Raw genomic sequence first — 17369 nt, forward strand, 5'->3', positions numbered from 1 at the left:
TAGTTCACGAAAATATTTTCGCAATCGAATATCTTGTGTTTCAAACTCTTCGTTTTCCTCACATTCAAAAAGTGTTTTGTTGATTACATTGTGAGAAAGTTGCAATGATGCTTTTATGCAAAGCGTATAGCAAATATTTTTACGTGACGGCGTTATATGAGCATACTGTTTGAAACCACGACGTTTGGCTTCATTTCTAAAACACATCATTTTATATACTGGACCAGAGGTCTCAATTACCGTTGGGTAATGAATTAGAAAATGATGCTTAGGTTTCAAATCTTCTTTAAACAACTGAATGTATAGGGTATGATGCGTTTCAATAAGCTGCCTTATTCGAGCCAGATCATCACTGTAAATGACGATTTCAAGCATAGATCAACGAGTCTTATCATTACAATACAATATTTCCAAACCAAATCATCGGTTGGAACGTATTTACCTATATTAAAGGTAAAATAATGAGTAAAAATCTGTGTTTCACTCGATGACATCCTAAGTAGAACCGATTTGCATTTTTCGCGACTTACATAATGCCCTGTAATATCCGGCATTCGTCTGAGCTCGTCATTCATACTGGTTTTTCCAATTTCTTTACGGTTATCATTTAACTGTTTCATAGAAAAATACTGTTTCACGAAAATACAGTGATTTAAGACCTTCGTCAATCCATATTTACCTACTCCTGAACTAAAGAGATCGTGCATTGGGTTAACGCTTTTGTTAGTTACAACATGGAACGAAGGCAAAGAATTGAATATTGAATTCGCAGCTATTCCTGTTTCACTTAATAAATTCAGACTGATATCTTCATGATAATCTTGTATGCGTCTAAGGCAGTCAGCATGCTCTATAGTGTCTTTCTTGAGAAGATCCTTAGGTCTTCTAGAAAACCTGCAATAGAAGGTGGCATTGAAGCCGCTTGATAAAGAGAACATTGTATGAATGCCCAAATTGTCTCCGGTCAGCAAACATAGAACAAATCTAACAGTCTTCGTTTCACCATCAATGCAGAATTCAATTCCATGGTCTTCTAACTCTTTGAATACATCAATCATTGGTACTATCAACCTGTTAATGTCTTCATTTTTAATGTCTTGTTTTTTTTTCAATATTCCCGTGACAAATATATTTTTCAATTTTGAAGAGAATTCGTCAGGCAATGTAAGGAGATTATAATAAATACCACAAACACTATGCCTGTTACTATGCGAGCCCTGTGCGTCAATCACTTAAAATTCATCGGCATAAAGTGAAATTGGGATAATTGTTTCGTTTACATATGTTTATCTAATCTTCTTCCAACTGTTTCCATTGATATCTTGTTTAATAACTTCAGATTTTTCCATTCTATCTGCATGGGAGTGTCGAAAAACAAACTCAAAAGGTTGAAACACGAAAGGCTGGAATCACGAAAGGCTCGATTGTTTAAGATGTACAGCAACTGTTCGCTAACTGGGCGACGAGCACTCTCCAGTTATTGAAATCAGCTCGCTAACTGGGATATCATCTCAACGCCGAGGGGGAGTTCGATGGATAACGCTGCTTTGCGACAACTTCATAAAAGGCTTTCGTTCTCAAGTTGATCACCAAATAGAGAAGCCACAACTACAAACTTATCTCTCAAATAAAGCTTTTAAACTTTAGTTTCATATAGCGAGTACATTTAGCGATTGTTTTTGTGTTTTAAATATGCTCGATTAGAAAAACTTTAATTTTTCAATTTTCGTTCCCAATCCACATGCCCTCCGTTCGTTTAGATATTTGACGTTTGTTGTCTTTTTAACTGGGAATCCTCCCAGTTAGCGAGTGCCCAGTTAAAACGAAGCCCAGTTAAAGCATGTCCAGTTAGCGAATAGTTACTGTATTCTGTATGCTAAACTAGGGGATCACACCTACGAAAACGAACATTTGGCTATAAGAGAGTCATAGTTAATCCCGCCGTTTACCCGCGCTTGCTTGAATTTCTTCACGTTGACATTTAGAGCACTGGGCAGAAAACATATTGTGCCAACACCTGCGCAGGCCATCACAATGCTTTGTTTTAATTAGTCAGTTGGATTCCCTCAGCCAGTTCTGGATTGACTGTTTATCAATGACTGTGGCCCAAGCCGGGAAGCGTATGAACCCGGACGCGGCGAGCGAGCGAGCCACGCGTGCCCAACAATTGTACAAACGGGTGATCCACAGCACCACACGGCCGGACGCCCCAGAGTGCGTTAAGGCAGAAGCGTCGGCAGGCCCACGACGTGACACCGGTTTTTATTGAGAATTCGATTTCGGGGAAATGTTACACTCGGGGAATTGGATTTCGGGGAAATGTTACATTCGGGAAAATGTTACATTCGGGAAAACCGGTACATTCGGGGATATGTCATTTGAGGAAATAGCTTTCGGAAAATCGGGTTTCGGGAAAAAGGTTTTCGGGGAAATGTGACACAACCCCAGAAAATTTCCTGTCTTGCTTATCAGTGTGACTATAAGTATTAATCCCTTTGGGCAAAATTAAAAATCGAGTAACGCTATTTAGAGTAAAATATTCGTAAACAATTTTTATCTGTTCAACCGATAAAATATAATAAAAGAAAATAATAATAAAAAAATCAAAATATTCATAGCATAAATACGATGTAAGCGTCACCAATCTTTGAATATTAACTATTTAAAAGGAGAAAAATAGAAAAAATAAGTAAATATATACACAGTTTGAAAGTGCAACAACAAAGAAGTGTGCATCAAAGTGCTCATTGACATTTATGAATTCGTTTTCGCGACGGTACTACACCGTTCCCGGAGTTACAAGGTAAAAAGTGTAACACGAGTGTAGCTACACCGCAAAAACGAAATTACCATCACCCTCCATACTTTTTGACAGTTTGCTTTTATTCGTGTGCGGCAGTGCTGTCAGAATACATTATTAAAAAAAATAAAATTATTGGAAAATCTTGTTTGTGATTGTAATTATATATTCATGTAAGGACATCTAATAAGTGTTACGCAATAAATTCAATAAATTTCACTCTTAGTTGAACATTGAAAAAAAATTTAGTTGGAATCAATCAAATTCCGAAGAGAGTATATTAGTGTTACTCAATCTTTTTTTGTAACGACAATGCACAGATGCAAACTGTGCTTGAAGAAGTGAGCTGAAAATCCAGTAGTCAAAGCAATAAGCAACACTGATCGCTGTACGATAAGTATTCACCTAGCAATTTTTCACCTTATTTACTTGGGGCCTTGATTTGACGGTGTCTTCTTCTGTTATTGTACTAGACATTTGTCGGGCTAGCGCAATAAAAAAATCAAACTAAGACTAACAGTCTCTCCTAAGTCGGGATTCGAACGTACGACGACGAGCCTTTAGAACACCATCTGGGAGGCTAAGACGGATTTGACTCACGCAAAGAAGTTAATTTTACTTCGTTTTACAAATTTTACACTTCTGCGTGTAGTTTTATAATGTCTGATTATAGCAAATTGTCATTACCAACTATAAAAACCATTGTCAGTTCATCGTAACGTTAGGTAACGCGTCAAAAATAATGGACATTTATTTCGTCTTTGAACAAAAGTGATCGGCTGGTGAAAAATCTCGTGCAAGCCGCAAAATTCAATAGATAGAAGTTACAAAACAGTGTAACATTAAACTATATTAAGTTATGGAGTCCGAAAATGGTATGATTGTGATAATAATGCTCGAGTATACCTTTATTTTTCAGAATTTATATTCAACACATTTCTTCTTATTTTAAGACGTATCCATCGAGCGTCAATCGGCTTCTCGAGAAGCGAGTCCTTCCGGTGAACGGAAATCTCGTTCACGATCGCGTTCCCCATCAAAGCCACGAAGTCCTTCCAAAAGCTCTGACGCAGCTGCTGTAAAATCTCGTTCACGTTCACGTTCATCATCCGTAAAATCAGCTCGAAGCGATGCTGCGGGTTCGCATAAATCGAAATCACGCACTCCAAGCCCGAATACAACGGCAGAGCATAATAGCACTAAAGAAAGTATCGATTCGCTTCGCGACAAGAGTCGTTCTAAATCGCCGACTAATGAAATTGTCAGAAATGGTAACCGGTCTCGCAGTGGATCACCTGCGTCAAGGAAGAGCCGCAGCCGTAGTGTCGGGTCCAACAGATCTAAACGTTCACGCTCAAAATCACGCTCCAGATCAAAGAGTGTTGCAAAATCAAAATCGCGCTCTAGGTCTCGATCTAAATCACGTTCCGTGACACCATCCAAAGTTCGGTCTAGATCGCAATCCAAAACCCGTTCTAAGTCACGATCCAAGTCGCGTTCCAGGTCCGCATCGCTTGCGCGCTCACGCTCACGCTCACGTTCACGGTCGAAGTCTCGATCCAAGTCGCGCTCCAAATCGCCTTCCAAGGCACGATCCCGTTCGAAGTCTCGTTCTAAATCGCGCTCCAAATCGGTTTCCAAAGCACGCTCGAGATCACGGTCTCGTTCGAGATCAGTCTCTAAGGCTCGTTCCGCTTCACGCTCGCGTTCACGGTCAATATCGCGCTCTAAGTCACCTGCAGGCAGTCGATCGCGATCCCGATCCAGGTCTAGATCAGCATCACGCTCTAAGTCGAGATCCCGCTCACGAAGTCGCAGTCGATCGGGAAGCAAGGTAAACATTGTACTCAATTACTTTATTTGGGTGTTGATCTTTATGTTATTTTATAGGCTCGTAAGTCAAGGTCTCGGTCACGAAGCCGCAGTCGATCAGGAAGCAAGGTGAAATTCATGTGCATTTTTTTCCGTTTAGATTGAATAACTTTTGTTTTATTTTACTAGGCTCGTAGCCGTAGTCGAAGCGGAAGCAGATCCAGGAGTAGATCTAGATCCCGGTCTAGGTCGGGCTCCAGATCAAGATCTAGAAGTCGGTCTAGTGCGGTAAGTGAAATATTAACTGGAATGGTTTCTCGGTATGCATTATGTAATATTTCTATTTTAGAGACAAAGTCGTAGTCGGAGCAGAAGTAGAAAGTCAGGTTCCAGATCACGCTCGCGATCTAAGTCTGGTTCACGATCAAGATCTCGTTCGAGAAGCCGCAGTCGCTCCGGAAGTCGAGCAAGCTCTGTAAGTGTACAATAACTTATCTCTTTTACGCTGAAAAGTAATACTTATTGATGTAACGCAGAGACGTAGCCGTAGTCGTAGTCGAAGCTCGGCAAAATCTCGTAGCCGTTCCCGGTCACGTTCAGATAGATCGCGATCCGGTAGTCGATCGGTCTCACCGGCGAAAACAAAGAAGCGGGGTGCCGTTTTGAGCGACTCGGACGATGAAGGAGCAGCGGACAAAACGCCGAAGAAACGTGCTAAAATTACCGACTCTGACCACGAAGGGGAAGAATTGGAGGAGACTGCAGATCCCGCTGTTCCAGGAACGGAGGAATCGAAGGACGAATCTAGCGCTATCAATGAACGACCGTTGGTCGACACCGGGGATTCTGATGATGAGGGTGTACGTGAAGGGAGCGGGTCTGTATATTGCTAAGCCCGTGAATTTTTCGATTATTACTAACAACATATTTCTTTTATTTTCCTCGTAGACGCGAATTTATCTCGGACTTTGAGTTAATGTTGGCACGCAAAAAAGAAGAGAAATCAAAACGACGCAAACGCAACGATATCGATTTAATCAATGACAACGACGATCTGATTGCGCAACTGTTGCAACAGATGCGCCAAGCAGCCGAAGATGATCGCCAGTTAAATAATACGGGCCAGCCTGCCACTAAAAAGATTGCCATCCTAAAGTATGCAATGTCTCAGTTGATAAAAAAAGACCTACAATTGGCCTTTTTGGAACATAATGTGCTAAATGTCCTGACTGATTGGTTGGCTCCGTTACCGAACAAATCGTTACCCTGTTTACAAATTCGAGAGTCGATTTTGAAGTTACTATCCGATGTAAGTACAGCATATCTACAGTACAAAACTGCTCTCGTAACTAACGCATTCTTTGTTGCAGTTCCCTTGTATTGATAAGTCGTACCTGAAACAGTCGGGTATTGGCAAAGCGGTTATGTACCTCTACAAACATCCCAGGGAATCGAAATTGAATCGTGAGCGTGCGGGAAGACTGATTTCCGAATGGGCACGACCAATTTTCAACCTCAGTACTGACTTTAAGGCTATGTCTCGCGAGGAAAGACAGGAGCGAGATCTGCAGCAGATGCCAAAAAAGCGTCGAAACTCTCCGGAACCTCAGGGACAAGGTAGCACTAGCAAAAAAGGTCTACCGTTCACCGAAGCGGAAAAGTAAGTTTGAGCTTGTAATTTATCTACAATATTTTTACGGATTGTTTCCCTTGGCAGAGGTGCTTTACGTCCAGGAGACAAAGGATGGGTACAGCGCGCTCGCGTTCCCATGCCATCGGATAAAGAATATATCGTACGACCGAAATCTACCAGCGATATTGATATGACACGGGTAATAAATTTGAGGAGCGGTAGAAAAGCATAACGATTTATGTTTCTCGTTTAATTACAGATCACCAAGAAGAAAATGAATCGATATGAAAAACACTTGAAAAAGTTCATTGATGCTAAGCGTTTGAAGGGTTCGCGGCGTGCCGTTGAGATTTCCATCGAAGGCAGAAAAATGGCGCTTTAATTGGACCCAACGGTCGACGAGGAAGTTATAGTTGATTAATTCTATCATATAAACCGTGATAACCTTTAAACTATACTTTGGCTTTCAATAACCAAAATGCCAGAGAAAATAGTTTCAAAAACTGGCAGGACTGGCCTCAAGGTATGCTATTAATTACACTGTACTTTGCTCTAGAAACTTTTTTTTTAAATAAATGATGATATCAATAAAGGTATACTACGTCTCACAATATTCGATTTGTCCTATTTATATTTACAACTGTTACGGCAAACCGCAAGGAAGAGACATCCTCATTAAAAATGTATTTATAGGTAGTAATCGATAATAGGCGGTTCTCACAGGATGCTTTCGATAAATAAAGCAATCAGAGAAGGTGTGTCACATGCTGTGCTGGTTAAACCTTGAACACCTTTACTCACTCGATGAAGGTCACGTGTATTATGAACAGTTGGCGATTCAACGTATAAACTTGCGGGTTTTTCACCACGTGAACTGTCAGCGTGTTTTTCACTTTTCTTGGGACTGTAAACTATGCTAAACTAACTAATATTTCACGACTCTTGCTTATGAACGCTGTGTTTCCAGTGATATTTTGAATGCCGGTTGATAGTTTTTGAGAAAACATTTTAAGAAAATTATAGACTGCACCAGAAAGTATAAGCACACTAAAGACGCTGCCATTTGTCCGTGAATAAGTGGCTGCGTTCGTTTATTTACATAAGTTTTGTCATTTTTTTTGCAAAAAATCTCTGCTTTTTATAATTTATTTTCATAACGCGGAAGCCTTCGTGAAGATATCCAGGGGGACGGTAACATGTCCTCCCGACTGAAGTGATAAGTATATGAAACTTTTGTTGGGCGCTTGCCTTGCGGCTTTATTTTTAAATAGAAATGTTGCCTACTGTCAAACGTGTTGAATTTAGATAGAGCTGCCATCCCTTTGAAGATATCGTGAATCTGTAAGAGAAGAACCTGAAGCCAGAGACGGCCAAGCAACAGATGTTGATCGACGGCTTTCATCGGAGGTAGAAAGAAGCAGTAGAAAAAGTTTACCGGCAAGTTTTATCGCTGTGGTAAGATCAGGTATATTCAAAAGGACTATCGTTCAAAGAAACTGGAAGAAAGGAAGAAAAGCAACGCAACTACTACAAGAATTGAAGTTTAACTTATTGTAACCAATTCCTCTCAGCAAAACAAGGTAGCAGAATGCTGCAATACGTTGGTTAAAAGACGAGAATTCGTTGGCGGAGACAGACTGCTGTTAGAACAATTAGAACTGCAGAAGATCTGTCACAAAGGTGAGAAGGTGTGGAAAGTCCGTGGCGGCAAGGCCCAGTGCTACCGAAGCGGTGGAGCAACCAATCAGCTGGGAACGGGTTTTTGTGTGCTCGGCAGAATGTTGGATCGTGTGATCAACTGGGAGGCGATCAACGAGAGGATGTGTGATGTGGATTGAAGGTCGTTTCTTCAACTACACCATCAGGTGAGCAACTCTCCTCGCCCGCAGTCACTTACGAGACGAACAAAATGTATTAGGAAACGCGAGTAAATCTTGGCAGGTGACAGGTGAGTGACAGAGGAGCAACTCGTCCAAAATCTAGCCGACTTGCCATTTGCATTGATCAACTCACCTCATCTTCTGTAATAGGGGGCTATACTTCGACTCTCGACTTTGGATGGGGCAAGCTTTGTTCGGCTATCGGAGAGGTCGCAGCCACGGCACGTTTAGCCGACAAAATGACTGGTTTAAGAACACGGCCAATTATCGACGAGCTCGAAATGAGTTGCCACGATTATGAGGAGAAAGAAGCGCCAGCAAGAGGACAGAGATCGTAAAGAGCTAAAGCAACTATTTCGGACTAACGGCGCGCACAAGTTTAACGAGAAAGTTAACTAGTGCCGAAAAGGATACACCTCGAGTCCAGATGTATGTAGGGATGAGAGGGATACTCGATCACAAGCGAGCTACCTTGGATCCAGTGATGTGTAACGTGAGCGTATCGAGGACATTTTTGCACCCCTTCGAAGCGCGCAGAGGGTTGAGACGAGAAAATGGATTCGCCTCCCACGGACAGTGATCATGGACGGCGATGATCTCGAAAAGGGTAGCTGAGTTCGTATACTTGGGATCTCTGGTAACCGCCGACAATAACATAAGTATAGAAAACCAACGACGTATTCAAGCTGGAAATCGGGCCTTTTGTGGCCTTCGTAGGACACTTGTATTCAGGAGCATACGTTGCAGACAATATTTGGTGAAGAACAAACCGAAAGCGGAGAGAAGCGCAGACCAGTGAATCACGAGCTGCAGACACTACTTGGAGAGATTCCCATAGTGAACCTGACAAAGGTCGAGAAGCTGCAATTTTAGTCACTGTAAATTTTACTAGTCTGGCGGAGTGGACTCGGGAACCAATTTGAACTATCAAAACAGAAACCAGTTAATGGAGTTTTTATACGACTGGGTTCCCGTTTTGACAGTTTTAACAGATTCCCGAATCCACTCCTCCAGACTAGTAAAACATACAGTGACTATAGCTGCGATGGGCTGGACATGTCGCGAGGATGCCGGACGACAGTGCGGTAAAATCGGTTTTCGTCAAGGAACCTGCTGGCATCAGAATCAGATGGGCCCAACGTGCTAGGTGGCTTAACCAGGTTGAAGCGGATCTGTGAGTGTCAAGACGCCTAGGAAATTGGCGACGAGTAGCCCAGGACCGGAGAGAGTAGAGAAAAATTCTTTGTACGGCACTAGTCACTACGGCTCGAGGCCGTTGAAGTAAGATAATAAGAAATGTTATGTTCAAGGAAGAATGTTTCCCTTACGTTGAGTAAATTTAAGAGGCATGTAAAGTTTCATTGGTGAGACTCATTTTTATAATCCATAGAGGGAGGTACCGAATAATCCTGATTATATTCTAGGAAAAAAAAGTGAAACGTATTAAAATTGACGTGCTGGAAATGGCAGTTTTGGCAATAACCAACATAGAGCCTAATTTTGCTAAATGGCATGAAATTTTAATGTTTCATTCGAAAACAATTGAGACACATTGATTAGGTTGTTTCTTTTCAACGAGTGGGTGAAGAATGAGGAAATTTTGGCTAAAACTAGCTAAGAGTATAATAGTGGTATAATGTTTACGTTGCCCAAATTTCATTCCAATCTGTAGAGTGATCATTGAGATGGTGCTGAAAGAAGAGCAGATCCGCCAAAAAAACATGTGCACTGTTGCTTCGATCCTTTGGAGAAAGGATTTCACTCAGTAAAGGTTTTCTCAATACTCGAACTAAAATTTATTAACTTACATTGTTCTCAACCACCGGTGTTTGTTAACAACAGACTCTCATGTACCAAACTACAGTCCGGCGTCTGAATATGTGATATTCACAATTTTGACTCTAACAACAGCTCCTGTGCAGTCAAGATAGATATTAGATTCATTGATTGCTAACGATTCTATTTTCCGCGCTCCGGTTGATGAGGTAGTTCAAGAAGACCCAGTCGACTCTGCGGCGGTCAGGCAGCGACAAAAAACCGGACCTGATCTGGTGAAGACCAGGAAGTTGTTGAGTCTACTAAGGGCACGCGCACCGGTGAGTTGCCATTTGAGTTGCTATTTTCACAACGCTGGCCGTTGCTATTTTGGATAGCAACCGATTTTCGCACCGGTCGTTGCTAATGGGGATTACCAATTCCACTATTTCTTTTTCACACCGGCAGTTGCCAATTTCTGAAGACCGTCACTAGCCAGCGTTGGCAAAATATTTGTTTGTGATGTATTTCGCATATTTTTTGCGGATCTAGTAATAACCAACTTATCCGTCAGTCAATCGTTTCCGGAATGATCTACGTTCTTTCTACTTCATAAAATGTTCCCTCCATTTCACATAACTTTGTTTTAACTTTGTTTCCGTTCTCCCAAGTTATCGATAGCATAATTCTTTTGCAGATTTTTTTACTTGTGCGTACATTTTTTCATCCTTATATGTTTATTTAAAGTAATTCCGTAAAACTGGGCACGTCCCGCAACGTTGGCTTAAATGACTATTCTACTGAAAGCTGGGGAACTGTCATTAGTTGTATTCTGTATTTCATGCTGTCTCGGTTCCCACAGTTTGCTATTATTATTTGAAAATTTGCCGCCAAAAAGAACTTGAATATAGAACGCGTAAATTGTTTTCGATTATTTGATTGGTTCTACTGCCGCGAATAGCATGTCAGTCCCACCTGCATTTTCAACAAGCCGAGAAAAACGCGTTTTTATATGATTTTAAAACATTGCTTTTTACGAGATGGGACAATATGTTTGGATGTTTTCCAGCAGTTTTTCATAACAAAGTTCATGAGCTCATCCATTGTTACGAAACTATGCATTGTTAGCTACCATTTACGCGTAATAACTCAATTTTACTGAAAATGCAAATGGGACTGACTTGCTATGCGCGGCAGTCTAGTGATGAAGAAAGTGATTTCGCAAAACAAATTTCCTTATACGCGATTAAGAAAATGGTTTTTGGAAAGATTCGGGGCGACTCTCAGCCTAGTAAATACCCAAAAAAAACCGCCATACGGAGGAAGGTGCCATCCAGCGTTTTAACAACGGTCTATACCGATGACCATTCCCAACGCCGCTTTCGAACGCATCTTAGGTTGTTTTTGCAGATTGAAACAGCGGTAAAGGAGAAAAATGGTTTTTTATACAACGACCGAACGAAACGGGAAAATAGTTGGTAATACTCCCGAGAAGTTTTGCTTAAACCTTCCAGGTTTATTGAATAATATTGGCCAATCTTGTGAGGATTTGAGCTTTCCGCATCGTTTAGGTTGCAGACCGAAATGCCAACCAAAATGGTCATCTCATTAAAAAATCACAGGAGGGTTGTGTGTAAAGCCACGACCGCAAGGTTGAAGTAGAATACTTTTACAAAAAAGATAACCCGGCTGCTTGCATGTCAGTCATTCTTCCTAGCAAATAAATGTTGACCGCCCATTGGCACTAATGAAAATTCTGTGCAAATGTAGTTGAAGTACTACTCAATTTCTGTTTGCACATATAAATACGACCTCACTGAACAGGAAAAAAACAAACTCTTTACGGCGCAAACAAGTTTCAACAGTCAGAGTATATGTACATGTGAATTCAAATTAAGATAATTAACTTTTGGTTAAAGCTCAGAACGAGAAAATATTAAATCTTCAATTCATTTGTTTGGTTGTCCTAAAAATGACAGTTTGTCGTTGAATTTAAAATCGGATATGGCGCTGATTGCATCTCTGTGTTACGCCGATAGCGGGAGTTATGGTGAACTTGCGTATGACGAAGGCATTGTATTACCTGTTTTATTGAATGTGAGAAAGAGGAATATTGTAATATTTTGTAAACATTTAACTTAAACAATATTACCAAATCGTAGTCAGGCACTCTGACAACAAAGTTGAAGGCTGTTTTCACACTGAAAATCAGACAGCCAGCAGAAGTTTCGATTGCCAAAATCCAGAATGCCGAACAGCCGTAAAGAGAGTTGTTTATTTACCTACGGCAAGTTTCTCGCCCCATCGCTTGTGTTCGCGTTCACCATGGCAGAGGCCTAACTGTCTTTGTGAACGCGTTCTAACAGGGCAGTTTGTTATTCAAAGTCGGTTATGCTGATCGCAGCCTTTGCGCTGCCCCTACAGTGGGGGGTTAACTCAATAAAGTAAAAATTAGACAACTACAAAAGAATTTGATTGCATCCCGCACAGAATGTCTGCTTGTGTTGCCAGAAAATTATTAGCCTTCAATTACTTGTTTATTTGCCTTGAAAAAGGCATTTTGCGGTTAAAAATCGGTTGCTGATCGCAACCTTTGAGCTGCTCTAACAGTGGGGGAATTAAGATACACGGACAACATGCACTGTGGAAGCTATTTCACATTCAGTAAATTAGACGGGTGCGACAGATTTAAATTGCTAGGATCCAACAACTATTAACTTTCAATGAGCTGTTTATTTGCCTTGAAAAAAGCATTTTGGTTTCCAAAATTGGATTTCCTGATGGCAATCTTCATCACCCCCAACACGGGGGGAATAATGGCAGTCTGGCGACACACACTGAGAAAAACCGCGCTGCTCCTGAGACGTGGTGACCAACCACAGGGCTAGTGCTGCTGCTAAGGAAGGACGACTGCTGTTGTCGCTGTCTAGAACTATTAAGAGCGGCTCCGGCTGAAACAGGCTCTTATATAGGGCAAATAGCATGTTTTCAATTGCAAGGTATATAATTCTGTCGACCGTGCTTGGGAAGCTGTCATATAACGACCAATCAGAGGTCGAATTTTTCGTTTTGACAAGGCTTGACTATTTTCAATAGTACAATAGTGCGAATAGTAAAATTACAATTATCTTATTTTGAGAAGAATCTTAGAAGATTTTACAATCTATTGCTGCAAGAACGAAGGAAATCCATGGGATACTAACCGATTTATTAGCATTTTAAATTGGACATATTTTTCACTTTTTTCGGTTTTAGATTTTCATTTCACATCCCTATGTAGCCGAACTTCCTGAGAGAAGTATTCTACTTCAAATCCTTACAAAATGTTGACCTGCCCGAAAAAACACCCTGTGCAAAATTTCAGCTCAATCGGAAATAAAATTGAGTAGTGGTTCATGCCGACACTTGCGTCCTACGACGTGTTTAACAAGCGAGGCAAAACACTTCGTCTTCCGAGGCCGACCAATTGAGTCCGCATTCAAAACACTCATCATCTTCGTAATATTATTACGAACATTCACTATCGAGCACAAAAAAAAAAACAACAGTTTGACATTTCATCAAATCTCGGCTCGTTGCTATCGCGTTGCCAAATTTAATAACTCGCTACTACCCGAGGTGGGGATTGCTATTTCCCAAACCAACATAGCAACGCCCGGTGCGGTTGCCGCGTTATGGTGGGAGTTGCCAAACTAGCTTTAGAAACTTCAATTTAGCCACTTGTGGGCTTGCTCTAAAGCTGTCCTACCGAAGGTGTCGCAAAACGAGCTGGCTTTGAAGAAACAGTGGGTTAAATTTCAAAATAAGTTATTCACACTAGGCAAGGTGCGGGCATGCGACCATGGAAAGGAGATCCAATAGAGCTTTAGCCAAAGTGTAAGTGTGTTAGTGGTCTGCGGGGCACACAAAGTTTGACAGCCAGGCGAAAATGAACGTAGAATATACTGAGCAAGTTGTATTTTTCGTTGTTAATCGGAATTATAAAATAAAATGATAAAATATGTTCTCTGTTAAATGAATGGCATGATACAATATGTTCTCTGTTTATACATTACAATGGTTAAGTCTCGGTATCAAGAGAAAATATGGAAGTTATGCGGTGGATTCGACCCCTACCAGTTACAACAGAAAAACTTCTTACAGCACACTTTACCGAAAAACGTTGCTTATTTTGATATTGTCGAATACCTCATTCATCGTGAGAGTACGTACACACGGGAATGCTTAAATGCCTTTCGAAGTCTTGATGCGTACAAAATGTTCCAAGCAGGATAGTTCCAGTTCATGGGATCAAAACTCGTAGACTCGATTATAACGATAACCTTATCACCAAAATGCTTCCGAAAGCAACTTGGAGGTAAGTTTTGACTCGCAGCTTGTGTATGCCAAGTGATTAAATGTTTCAATCGTTGGTGAAGAACATAAATACATATTTCAAAAAGTGTTGCCGTATGGCTAATTGGAATGTGTGCCATATGACTAAGCAAAGTAAAATCCAAACCTGATTCGTGTCAATGTTAGCAGTAATACTTGAAAGTTGGATTTTTTACCATCGGGCAAGTATGGTTCCGAATACTCGAACAATAATTGGTCAAACATGAAAGTATTCTAATTTTACCTCCAATAAAATGACGATGGCAAACTACGATGTGCTTCAAGTTATTAGCCTTCAAGTCATCCCGTTTCAACGCGGACAACCACTTTTGTTGTCGTAAAGTCGACAAACGTATTCACTCTTCCGTTCTGTGAACAATTGCCGGAAATCGACTGAATCGACAACCATCACGATCCTCACGAAAACTGCATGCAACCACCGCACGAATTTTAGGCACTGTGAAAGAATTTTGCATTTTATATTCTTCCGTCACATAAATCAATTATTTTGACACACATAGAATCGTTTTACCTTCTTCTTGTATAAGATAAACGATGAAAAGTAGTAAAAAACAACCGTAGAAATACTTTTTTCCTTTAATATTTACCTTTTGTGTCAGATGTTTTGACGGAATGTGTGCCCCCAGAAGTCGCGTATGTGTTAGTGTGAAATGATCTATAAGGTAATGATGTACAAACCTAACCACAATGCTGTGGTTCGTTCCCTGAAAGTTTAAACTTTTGGTGAACATTTTGATGTGTCTTATTTTTTTTAACAGTCATTGTGAATTAAAACACAGAATTATCAGAAATACAAAAATACCTCTAACAACCACCGAAATATTCACAACAAGGAACCGCATGAAAATGTCTTAATAGATGATATGCTAAAACATTCCGCGAAATAATTAAAACTTGGAACTGATGGACGACGAGATCTATCTCACTCTGAATGGAAACGACTGGCAGGGCACTCGTATTTTACTTCCTACATGAAGTTCTGTGGTGAAGTTAATTTCACACACTTAGTTCCCCAAGAGAGTGCTACTGTAGCTGACAATCAGCGAGAAGGGGAAGTCAAACCGCTCTTCTTTTGCTCCGGGCTGGCCGTGAACGGGGAAATTTATTGTACAAATTTGTATGGCGGGAGTTACGTCGTTCATCAAGAAATATTAAAAGGACGAAGCGACGGTGTTCTGGCCGGATCTCACTACAGTCGCCGTTCGATAACTGCAAGTCTTGTAACTGCTTTTGACTGCAAGACCGATAACTGCAACAACTTTGCAGTTATCGGACAGTAATCCGTCGAATCTGAAGTCAAAGTCATATTTGACATTGAAGTGACAAATCTCGCGGGGGATTCTAAATGCATTCGAAAATCAAAATTGTTGAATCTCTAGAAACATTTCAAAAGAACATTTCATTTTTCTCGATTTTTTTCGATTCCGTTTACTTGTTGTCTCTTCATTCTAGATGGGAGATTAAAGATCTCCACTATTAATCAATGAAACAAAATCACCATGTTATGTGGTTCACTTTCCGTAATTATTATAAGAAAAAAAAAAATTCCTTGTGCATTGTTTGGATAGCTTTCACTACTCAGTGAGGCAGTGCATAGTAGATCACGACCAATATTTTGTGAGTTATCGACCAATTAGTTTACTTTCCTCTATTAGCAAACTTTTTGAAAGAATAATTCTTAATAGAATGATAACACATATTAATGAGAACTCAATTTTTGCAAATGAGCAGTTTGGTTTTCGCCATGGGCATTCAACTACTCATCAGTTACTTAGAGTAACAAATATGATTCGAACTAATAAATCTGAAGGCTATTCGACTGGAGCTGCTCTTCTAGATATAGAAAAGGCATTCGACAGTGTTTGGCATAAAGGTTTAATAGCTAAAATGTCAAATTTCAGTTGTCCGCTTTACCTCAAAAAAATGATACAAAGTTATTTAACTGACCGCACTCTCCAGGTTAACTATCTAAATGATAAATCTAATAGATTGCCTGTTGGTGTTGGTGTGCCTCAGGGGAGTATCTTGGGCCCATTCTTATATAACATTTTTACTTCTGATCTTCCTGATTCACCACCAGGTTGTGAGAAATCTCTGTTTTGTGACGATACAAGCATTTCCGCAAAAGGAAAAAGCCTTCGTGTTATATGCAGTCGGCATAAAAAAAGTTTAGATAAATTTTCTTCATACCTACAAAAATGGAAGATTTCCCCTAATGCTTCTAAAACACAGTTAATTATTTTTCCTCATAAGCCAAGAGTTTCATTTCCTCAATTGCAACGATTAGCTCACTTTATAGTCAGTAAGATAGTTTTAAGTTTATTTTGAGTTTCGTTTTATTCCTTTTTTTTCTCCTTGACAAGTAGGTTTGATAATTTTCCTACAATTACATTAACTTAACTGCGAAAACTAATAACATTCAATAATAAAAAAGCGTACAAATATATAATATATATATATATATATATATATATATATATATATATATATATATATATATGTATATATATATATATATATATATATATATATATATATATATATATATATATATATATATATATATATATATATATATATATATACATATATATAAGTGTTGAAATGTCACCATTTGTGGCAGAACACACAATATTAATTCTGAATAGATATTTTCGTACATAAAACTCCCCCTCCCCCCTTTAAAAAAACCAAAATTTTGTGACCTAGCCTTAAATAGACAATTTTAGGAACTGACAGGTGTCACGGATCCTGCTGACATTGATGTTGCTTTTACTTGCTTTATGTCAGCGGTTCCGAGCTTTCTGTCAAAATTTCATTCATGAATTGAGTTCAGAAACGTCTCGTAAAATGGTTTTCTGTAGTGATGAACTTTATCTTCGCCTACATATTGGTTATATAAAGTAGGTAGTTACTAAAACGCAATAAATTATGATGCGGAAATATGACTATCAAACTGGTTAAACAAAAAGCTTGCCTGTTTTAGTTTTCTGCTATTTTTTGCCACTATTTCATTAAAAAAATTACTTTTCGACATCATTGAAAACAAAAATGGTAGTGACGGACCCCCCTCTACAATTTGGCATGTGTTTAG

General features: G+C 39.8%; 1 protein-coding gene across 2 annotated transcripts; it reads left to right on the top strand.

The window, feature by feature from the left end:
• The first annotated feature begins 3533 nt into the window (after positions 1-3533).
• Positions 3534-6858, top strand: LOC129717954 (IWS1-like protein). 2 transcript variants are annotated; one of them, XM_055668255.1, is made up of 10 exons: positions 3534-3675; positions 3754-4634; positions 4691-4741; positions 4802-4900; positions 4962-5087; positions 5149-5489; positions 5561-5921; positions 5983-6272; positions 6330-6444; positions 6505-6858. In XM_055668255.1, exons 1-10 carry the CDS (start codon positions 3660-3662, stop codon positions 6625-6627), a joined length of 2403 nt encoding a protein of 800 aa, XP_055524230.1. In that variant the 5' UTR covers positions 3534-3659; the 3' UTR covers positions 6628-6858. The 2 variants fall into 2 exon arrangements, with proteins under 2 accessions (XP_055524230.1, XP_055524231.1); XM_055668256.1 differs by lacking the exon at positions 4691-4741.
• Positions 6859-17369: the final 10511 nt, after the last annotated feature.

Source organism: Wyeomyia smithii, chromosome 1 (assembly GCF_029784165.1).
Source record: "Wyeomyia smithii strain HCP4-BCI-WySm-NY-G18 chromosome 1, ASM2978416v1, whole genome shotgun sequence".
NCBI classification, from domain to species: domain Eukaryota; kingdom Metazoa; phylum Arthropoda; class Insecta; order Diptera; family Culicidae; genus Wyeomyia; species Wyeomyia smithii.

What these genes read in the sequence shown, in the direction of transcription:
- LOC129717954 (XM_055668255.1), top strand. An exon ending in CTAGAAGTCGGTCTAGTGCG is followed by an intron (nt 4,901 to 4,961) that starts GTAAGTGAAATA and finishes TTTCTATTTTAG; the next exon opens with AGACAAAGTCGTAGTCGGAG. An exon ending in CCGTTCACCGAAGCGGAAAA is followed by an intron (nt 6,273 to 6,329) that starts GTAAGTTTGAGC and finishes TTCCCTTGGCAG; the next exon opens with AGGTGCTTTACGTCCAGGAG.